This window comes from Syngnathus scovelli, chromosome 5 (assembly GCF_024217435.2).
Source record: "Syngnathus scovelli strain Florida chromosome 5, RoL_Ssco_1.2, whole genome shotgun sequence".
NCBI classification, from domain to species: Eukaryota; Metazoa; Chordata; class Actinopteri; order Syngnathiformes; family Syngnathidae; genus Syngnathus; species Syngnathus scovelli.
In genome coordinates this window covers 5,496,191-5,506,362 of record NC_090851.1, presented here as the reverse complement: position 1 = coordinate 5,506,362, position 10,172 = coordinate 5,496,191, and the positions used below count along the sequence as shown (strand labels likewise).

The following is a 10,172-nucleotide window of genomic DNA, read 5'->3' as shown; positions in this document are numbered from 1 at the left end:
AATTCATAATGATACCCTTATCGTGATGTGGTATTTTTTCAAACAATTAGTGGACTATTGGACCGGAGAAACAAGAAACATTGCCCTTTATTTTTTGTATGTTGCGCAACATTTACAGAGTTTTAGTTATATTATACAGGACTTGAACAGAAATGCTAATGAAACAAAAATGCAGCGAATTAGACGTCATCTTGAGTTTGAGTACTTCCTAACGTGTGTAAAATGTGTTCACCCCCCCCCCCCCCCCCCTCCCAAATTTAACAAATACTCACACATAGACAAGCATTTAAATGGATTCGCTCAAACACGCCACATACAAAATTCTTCTGTCAGATTCAACCAGTCGGGCAATTAAAAATATTTCTTGAGGTGTCTTGGATAGCTTTCAACAAAGGCATAGAGGGGCTCTTACTTTAATATCAACAATCAACAATCAGACCACCCTAGAGCATGGAAGTCCTGAGTTCTTGTGACGAATCTGGTCCTGGTCCAGCATTGGCCGATTCCACTGTGGGGCCATCCGGGAGGTTTGACATGCTAATCACATGCTCTCCTTTGTGCTCTTTGGTGTTTGGTGGTTTTGTTTGGTGTCTGGCAGTGAGAGAAAAAAAAAAACAGTACGTACAAACTTAAAAAAAACCAACAACAAAATTGAATAACTCAGAGTAAAACTGTCATTGTCAATCAAGAGGTTTCATGAATGTTCATTCAATAAATCTCCCTCAGAGTTTAACAGGGATTGAGTTGGCTGGTGGAACTGCTAAGTGGAGGGTGTGCATTCTTCCCGAGTTTTTCTTTTCCTCTCTAGCACTCACTCCCCAAGCTTTCTTTGACCCATTCATGCAAGCCCATCAAGGCATCACATGTGTGGCACACCCCAGTAGCCTTTGGAGTGTATGACCTTACAAAGCAGCTCCGAGGGAATCAGCTGAGAGGTCCATAATTGGACAGCTGAGTTCACTCCTGTTTTGACAACGTCATTGGGACATGAGCGGTGCATGAGGGTCAGGAACAAACAAAATTAATAAAAATAATCGGTCTATGGGATTTTATTCATTGGGCTGTGTTGAAATTAGTGAATTTAAAAAACTGATAGTTGGATGGATTTTATTTGTACACATACTAACGTACTGTTGAGTGTCCCCATTTCCCGCGTAGAGCGTGTCGTCACTGCTTTCAACCCCGGTGGTCACTTCTGCTTCGACACACCCTTCCTCACATGAGTGTTGCCTAGCCGGCCTCCTGCATACATAAAAGTACATTCACAGAATATTGTTCACTAGATTGATTACATTTGTAATCTTTTGTCAACTTTGATGTGGTAAATTCCAGTATGAATGTGTATATTGTATGGTTAGGGTTATGTACCGTATTGTCCGCACTATAAAGCGCACCGGATTATAAGGCGCACCTTCAATGAATGGCCCATTTTAAAACTTTGTCCATATATAAAGCGCACCGGATTATAAGGCGCATAGAATAAATAACTCAACGTTGCTCAAACGTTAATGCAATCACAATATAGTAACACTTGAAATAGTAAAAACAATAACAATATATCAATGACTCAACGTTGCTCAAACATTAATATCACACAACACACAAAATAAACACGTAAAGCTTACTTTAATAAATTAGTCCTCATCCACGAATCCATATTGGTCCATATATAAGGTGCACCGGATTATAAGGCGCACTGTCGGCTTTTGAGAAAATTGGAAGTTTTTAGGTGCGCCTTATAGTGCGGAAAATACGGTATATGGTGATTGTGAAAATAAATGAATATGAGGAAAAAAAAGGGCATAAAGTGTTACCTGTTTTTGTTACATTTAAAGATATAGACGAGAATGACAATCGTCTCTAAAACCAAGAACACTGCAATGATTGTTGTGCCAGTCTTCCACGCTTCCAGGCCCATTTCTTTTGTTTCTTAACACATTCATACAAAGACAATGGAGAAGGTCAAGATTATCTATGTGAGTAATGATGGAATTTTCCTTTCCGTTTTCATTCTTTAGTTGTCTAACCAGGCTATAATGCTATCATTTTTTTATTACTTCCCCCAAAAAATAACAGACAAAAAAAGTTAGTCCCAAAACGTATTTACGGTTAAACTGACTTCGTTTATCTTTATCTCGAAAGAAACAAACAAAAGCGTTGGAAAACAACACCATCATTTCCTCACCTGGATTCCCAGCTGTATCTTCAACTAGCTTTCCTCCTGGGTGAGGGGGCATCGCTAGCACATCCTTCCCAAAGTAGTCTAGCGTTGGTCGGGTCAAAAGGTCATCATCCGGGGAGAGGATCTCATTGCCGTGGTCAGTGAAGACACTCTCTGCGACCTCACTGAAGATTGTGCTTGGGGCGGGAGCAAGCTGGTTTTTGGGCCTCTGCTCGATGGACGCATCATTCTCAGGCTCCGGGGGAAAGATCACTGTTGCTTCTAGAATGGGGGGTTGGTATGTGACACAGAAATGAAAATGAAGACCGGAGGCCAAGGTTTAAAGTTTATCGAGTGGACCTATGGAATGTAGAATAATGTAGTGGTGTTTCTTTTAAGGCTTAGTCGACTCTGCTTTGGGGGCCTCGAGAAGTTGACTCAGCATTTGCATCTTGATTCTTACTGACTTCTCACAAGCTGATACCTTCTCAAGATATTCTTAGTAGACATCTCAAGAAAAAAGCAAAATTATATTGCTGTTGAAGTAGGTTACAGTAAATGCATTCACGGAAATGGGTCACTACAATTACAATGGTCATAGAAAATTATTTGGGTGAATTGTGAGTTTACATAAATATACCTAAATATGTCTGAATCAGGACTCTAGGTCTTACCTGGGTCTCCTATGAGGTCATTTGAAGTCTGTAATGTAATATTGAGTCCAGCTTGTTGGTCATCCTCACCGTTGACCAACACTTCATATTCTTGCTCGATAATACCCTGATGACTTTCTTCTCTGTTTGAATCCAATTCCTCATCTTCAATCTCAATAGCTTCCATCTCTACCTCTACATGACTTTGTGGGTCCTTCACTGTGTAGTTCTCTATGATAAGTATTGGGTCTTCTAGCACAGGACGTATTGGATCAACGTTGGGAATATCAGATGGCGATCCGAGTAGCTCACCTTCTATCTCTCCTGCTGGAGCAATTTCCTCCATTGCCCCTACTGTCCCTATATGGTCAGCCACTAGACTTTGGTCAGAGTCTGTAGCAGTTTCCTGCACTGGTTCCCCACCAAAGTCAACCTCTTGAACCATCTGAGTTGTTTCTAATTCAACTCTGCCATTTAATGTTACATCCTTCTTGTCTGATTCTAAATCTTTGTGCATTTCTTCTAAGGGAGCCACGGTTTCCTCAACAACCTCCTGAGTAATTTTGGCATCTACAAATTCATCTAGAACTGCCTCAGTTCCAACAGTGTCCACACCAACTGTGGTGTCTTCCATATTAGCAGCAACTGTTCCTTCCTCTTCTCCTTCTTTGGCCTTCTGCTCAACTTCTCCAGCATCATCCATCCCTTCAACCATCTGCTCGGATAGCTCTACTCCCGTCTCGTCTTCAACCTCCTCTTCCTGCTCATCCTGTTTCCCTTCTACTTGCCCCAGAGCTGCTTCCACTACCCTCTCCAGAAGCTCCATCAGGACCTCCTCAGCTGCACCATCCTCCACCTTCTCAGAAGCCTCCTGTACTGCTTGTTGCACCTCTTCCAGGCTTGGTGGGGCGACAACTGGAACAACTTCAGCTGGAAGTGAAGTTTGTGTAGCTTCAAGAGTGACTGTGGAAGACTGGTTTGAAGTAGGAAGGCCTACAGACATTGAAAACATGATTGTAGTATTTAGAGTGGTGAACATAGATTTGTAAGTGTGAGTGAATATCGGAATGTGGACAGTGAACATCTCCAATGGCTGTGAGAATCTCAAAGCAAACTTGCATTTGCATCATGGATTGCTGCAATTTTTATACCACTACACTACTAATGCATAAAGAAGAAAGACTTCAAGTCTTGAAGCCTTGTGAAGCAGCTGCAATGCTGCATCATACCAACCTACCGTCAGATGTGCAGTGTTTTGTTAACAAAAGCACCAAGAATCCTTTTAAGAAGAAGTACTCCATGGTTTTCAGGAAAAAAAATATTGGAAAAGGAAAAACTACAAATCCCAGTGTGTTTTCATAAAACCCTTCTCAAACTTCTTCCTTATGGTTCCTGTCAAGTGTGTGCACGCCACCACGAGACATCTACTGAGTAGGCTCTTGACGCTCGGACAGTAAATTCGACCCGGGCAGGGAGGGCGATGTTAGCAAGTGATGCTGAAATGAGGGTGGGTGAAAAAACGAGCAGCGCCATGTTAAATATTGCCCACTTGAAGTGCTTTCCAACCTACAGGTGTCTTAGTGAGAGATGAGCTTGGACGGGTTTGGGCTTGGTAAAGTCTCACCTCATTGTTAAATGCATTCGGGACCCTGACACGGGCTATGCTGAGGCCCTGGCGGCATGTCGCACACAGAGTGAACTCTGCTCTGGCAATTATAGGTGGGCTGTGAGTTTGTCTATGAGCGATGATGGAGAACTAGTCAAAGTTTGCAGGTATAGCATTAAAAGCGAATGATCAGTGAATGAAATTAAGAAAAAAAATACTTTATGTTGGCTTTTTTTGGCTTATTATCTGTTTCCATCACATTCGACCGCTGAGTTTGAGAGAATGCTGATCAACACTGTTATATAATGCAGAGTAGGCCCGCATTGCATGGATGTCAAGCAGGTATTTGTTTATGTTGCTAATGTTACCGTGGGAATAAATAGGAAGCAGTGAAAGCTATTTCAGTGTCTGTTTGGAAATCCGGTGTCCACTGTTTGTATTGCCAGAGGCATCAAAAAGCCCCAGATGGGTTTTAGACAAGCAGATTATTTACATTCACATCCAGGTTAGCATCAAGGAGACTCCCGGAGTGAATACGACAGACGCGCTGACAGAAATGTTTGAATTTTCCTCGGCAGAAACATCTGAAACTATTACAAAACGTTACATTCACATGGATGAATGGATTCAAGAAACCTCTCGTATTTAAGACCAAAATGAAAAAAACAGTAAAACAGAAATTCGATGATGTACTTTTGTTTGTTTTGTTATTTAAGTTATATATTGCGGGTTACTTAGCAGCTTGAAACTCAGATGTCATTGCTAACTAGTAGCCAACGTTAGTTAGCCATCCAGTTGGTCATCGACCCATAGCCACGTTTCACATTTTGCAGGACTTGAAAGTTCTTTTTTTTTCCCATAGAAAAGCTTAACATGGAAAACACTGAAATCAATGGAACTATAGCCTAACATTGATAATTTCCTGGAATTGTAGAGGTTCTGTCCAATATGAGACATTTTGCCCTTTGGCTGAAGACATCATTACCCTGTGATCTGATGGGATTTTTTTTTTTTTTATAGAATTAATAAATGCTAACCAAAGGCTCCATTGATTCTTATGTCAAAAGACCAGTGTGATAAAACAACATGCAACCAAACATCTTTTATTTACTCAATTCTTCTCGCAGCTCGCTGATTTCTTATTCTTTGTGGTTGTAATGTTTTAATGAAAGGAACTTATCTGAATTATTTGTTCTTATCTGCTCAGTCTTTAATTCCTCCTTCAAATATGTTTGATAAGCACTGATCCTTCTGGCTCTCTTTTATTCGTGACTGCTGGGGATTAGATGGTGAAGGTTAATACTGTCACATGAGTTCCACATTGTGCTTTGTGCTACCAGGCAGTAGCACAACATACAAAGCTTGTGACTTGGTTGAAGCACAGGATTACCTCAATGAAGCTTATTGTGTGCGTACACATATTTCACACACTTTAGCTCCATGTCTCAATATGCACCAACGGTCATGTATAGGCTCAAGAATGTTTACAATCTGTGGCTGCAGGGAGAGGTAATCGCAGAATTACTTTTGGTACGATATTATTGCCATATATTGCTACTGATAATGTGTACACTGAAAGTGTCATTTTATTATTTTAAGACAGCTCACCAATTAAATGGCGATGATGGAAAAGTAAAAGTCTATTTGAGTAAATTTGAGAAGCAGCAGCTGGAGTAACAGGAAGGCCATATAGTTGCTGACTGTCTTTCACATGTTACTGTTGGAATTTCAGATGATGATGAGGGGAGTGCACGATTGAGGTGCGTGACCAACACTCAGCATGAGACACTACAAACTTCAAAACCTACAATAGCGTTGAATTGTTTCTTTGGCGTTTTTAAAGTTACTCTCCAAAATGATGATGTCATGATTGTGAGTGGCACAAAAATAGAAGTGCTGTCTGATGATCATTTTCAAACCATTGGCAACTGATCTATGCTTTCGGATCTGCAGTTGTGAAATGTAAAATGATAGAAGCCTTGGCAGGGAACATTCCATGCAGGTTGGGGTAAATGGGAATACAATATGTGGAGTAAACCCCAAAGCAGCTTGTCCCGATGACCTCCTGATCTGAAAGCACGTGCCCTCATGAGTAGGCCTACACACACTCACGGCGTTGAGTCTACCTCATCTTCGCACTTTTTAACCGTACTGTATATATTTAACTCAGCGTCCGTAGAGAAACCGCTCGGTGTGAATCACAAGAAAGGGCACTCGGATTTTTTAGAACAATGGAACAAGGACTTTCCTCGAGGGGACACGACTGATTAGAATTTAGCTGAGGTTTAAATCGGGGATTATCAACCGGTTGTCCGCGGCTCTCTAAAGGTCCGTGGCGGTATGGCAGGTGGTCCGCGAAATTGGAAATAGAAAATTGTACAATTTAAAAAGAGAAAAATATTTTTTATCTAGACTTGATTTATTTTCCAGCTAATTTAGGGAATCATTTACCCATCCAAATTATGTAAATAGTATCTGATATTCCCAAAATAGACATACAAATGCAAATAATTAGCTTGTATATGTGTATCCGCCTTCAGTGCAAAATAAAATAATATTCCGCCAAAGTAGTGGTCCTCAAGTTGCTTCTTGGTTGTAATGCTGGTCTCTTGGACAAAGCCAGTTGCAAACTCCTGCTTTAAATGATGGAAGCCACTCAGCCCAAGCAGATTTGGGTTGAGGTCATTATGAATGACGCACCACCAGAGGGGGCTGTCCCCTTTAAATTGGTAGTGGCGTTGACGCATTACCTCGTCTTGGTCATTGGGATCAGCAATTCCTGTAATGATCTTATCACCATTAGCATTGAGTGACGTCAGGGCTTTATTAAACCTCTACCACAAAACTTAAAAAAGCTGCACTTAATAACAACAATCTTTACAAATAGAATAGATCTTTATTGTCATTGTCACACATGTACAACGAAATTTAAATACAATACAAGAATAATGGATTTATCTTTTTGTACTTTGCTTTCCATCTTTGTCAGTAGTTTCAGGAATATTTAAATAGATTGCTCCCAAAATATCTGGGCCATCTTTGTGGGTCATATTTAAAACTTGTGAAGTAACCCCCCCTTCTTTGCATACATAGATATTTGAGACTTCCCGTTGACACAAACAACAACAACAACCACCACCAGTGCCAAGCAAGAGAAATAATGTATGCTCTCATTATTATTCCTATTTAGACTTGTAATTTATTCGGTCTTAGTGAGGAACAGTCTTTTCAAAGGAAAAGTGGCATATTGATAAGACGTGGAAGTTAGGTCGAATTATTCAATCCTCCCCTCGTTTTCTCTCGCCCATGAAAACATGAACTCGTTGGCCAACTTGCGCGCATCACTCACTCACCGCAAGCCTCTGCAATTTACAATTAATTAGAACAAATTCAAATTTCTGGCTATGATTATGCTTTTGCAAAAGCTCTCTGATCAGCAGCTCAAAGCGGCGCTGTAAGAATGGGAATTTAAATCAGCTCATTGAACGACGAACTGCGGAATTAAACTGTGCAAAGCCAGGAAATGACTCGTGAGAAACAAAAAGACAGGGGAGCACAATTTGGTTGATATACACACTCATGTGTTCACACCTTTTTGGCAACATACAAAAGAGATCTTTTTTTTTTTTTGTATGTGATGTAAATAAAGGGATGAAACAATACCTCTGTGCCTTTCCTTGTAAATGGAACAATTATATAAAGGCACTGTGGTAGATTACATAAACCTTTCAGCGCTATCAATATTTCATTCTCCGTGCATTTGATGTGACTGGTAATTGGGTATTCATGTTGCGGGCTCCCGCACAACAATTTGAACATGGATGTATTGTGTATGCATGTATGCTGATGGTATGTGGCTATTTATATATGATCAGCTGTGCATTTTGAATTTGAGAGTGGGCATTTATGTTTGTGCTATGTTCCTTGGTTACAGGACACGCCAAAAGTGTCGATTAGGGTCATCAAAGGATGACAAGCGTCTTTGCGTCGCTGATGTTTGTAAAAAGTCACATCGTACTTTGTTGAAAATCGAGAACATGGGAGAAAAAGAAGACTGGGAGGAGCACTAGTTTGGAATTCCTTGGTGGGGAATGCCTAATAAATGTTTCATGCGTCTGCGTTGTTGGGACATAAGAATTGACTCAAAAGTATCTTGAAAAAAAAAAAAAAACTACAAGAAAACCACCACCCCAAAGGCATAGAAGTGGATATACTTGGATATGAAAAAAATCTGTTATTCGGTTCCTGGTTAGAGAATAGCAAGTACCGTAGATTTCTGGCTATAAACCGCACCGGAATATAGGCCACAGGGGTTAAAATTTGAGAAAAAAGTAGCGGCTTATAGTCCGAAATTTACGGTATATTGAAACACTGAACAGTTGAATGATGGAAGATCAAATTAATTAATCTGTAAAGGTTAGAATTCATCTTAAATTCATCCTGACATTTCACCCAGAAGTCTAATAACATTTGGACTTGTGAGTTGTGTATGCTCCTCCTCAAGGAGCTTTAGACTGTAGATTGACTTCTAGCGGGCCACTTGGTCTGTCCAGAACCTGACTGATACCCTGATCCAATTTTAGCAGGCTATCCCCGAGGACACAATCCATCACATCGACCGCATTGTAGGGATTGCATACGGGGGTACATGGAGGCCGTACACAATTGGACAAAACAACTTGACCTTATTTAGTTCTTAACAACTTTGTAATCCACTCAGATATTCAACCGCCATATTTTTATCAACAAAATATCAAAGTGTGCTGCGCTAGTGGTTATCATCCTCACATTCTTCCTTGTTTGAATTTTGTCTTCACAATTGGTGGAAATTCAAACATATAGTTCATCATATATGACATATACAATGAAAGTTTTGGTATTTTGCCACTTTTTAGCCCTTCACTTATTTGGAAGTGGCACTTGTTAGGTACACACGTTATGAAATGTTCTTGAACTGAAAAATGACCAGTGTTTTACAATTTTCTGGAGTGTAATTCCCCTTTCTGGCCGTGTAGAGGCGCTGTTGAGTTTCATTGCAATGCTCCCAGAGGATTTGAAGCCTGCCAAAGACAAAAACAGAAGCTGAGATGACAAAGGAGGAAGTGAGAGTGAACCAGCAACAAGGGAGAAAAGTAGGGAGGAGGAGGAAGGAGCGAAAATAAAGAGTCTGACTTGTACCTTCACAAACCATTACATCATCCTCTCTTGGTAGAATACTCCTCTCGGGCTTACGTCAGTAGGAAAGACTCCAACTGCATCGTTTAGAAAAGCAACACTTTTCGTGTGTGCATCATCAAACACGGTCTTCCAGCTTTGAGCTTTGTGTGAAATGTACAACACGTTCTTTGGCTCCAATCAGACTTGGACGATGTGACATCCCGGTTCACACTCGTGTCAAGCATGAAGGAGAATGCTGAGAGGCACAATGCTCCTCATAGCAACTGTAGACAGCTTTACTGCTCATCAAACTAACAACACCTTTGGCCCTCTGATGCTGATGTGTCTGCTTACCTGCTTGCCTCCTCAGCACAAAGTAGTCAGAAAGTACACAAGAGAAGGAGGCGGCGCACAAGAGGTTTTTTTTGGGCACTCCTGGGAAATTCTGAATATTTAGCTATGGCCGACGTGGGTGTAGGGTTGGGGTGGGGTGAGGGCTGGGGGGGGTCTAATGGTCTGGAGCACTCCTTCTCCACTACGTAAAAAGCAGCTCAGTGCCTGCAGGTCCCAGATAACCTGTTTGGGCCATTTCTGC

General features: G+C 40.9%; 1 protein-coding gene and 1 non-coding gene across 2 annotated transcripts; both read right to left on the bottom strand.

Annotated features, from left to right (window-relative positions):
* Nucleotides 1–247: 247 nt before the first annotated feature.
* On the bottom strand, nt 248–1,912 carry LOC125968829 (uncharacterized). Its single transcript, XR_011086814.1, has 3 exons — nt 1,815–1,912; nt 1,132–1,242; nt 248–591 (listed from the first exon to the last, which is right to left on the bottom strand). It is a non-coding gene; the product is annotated as an uncharacterized protein (transcript).
* Nucleotides 1,913–2,042: 130 nt separating this feature from the next.
* Nucleotides 2,043–3,640, bottom strand: LOC137839577 (uncharacterized). The gene is made up of 3 exons (XM_068650646.1): nt 2,836–3,640; nt 2,186–2,443; nt 2,043–2,056 (listed from the first exon to the last, which is right to left on the bottom strand). Exons 1-3 carry the CDS (start codon nt 3,638–3,640, stop codon nt 2,043–2,045), a joined length of 1,077 nt encoding a protein of 358 aa, XP_068506747.1.
* Between the last annotated feature and the right edge of the window lie 6,532 nt (nt 3,641–10,172).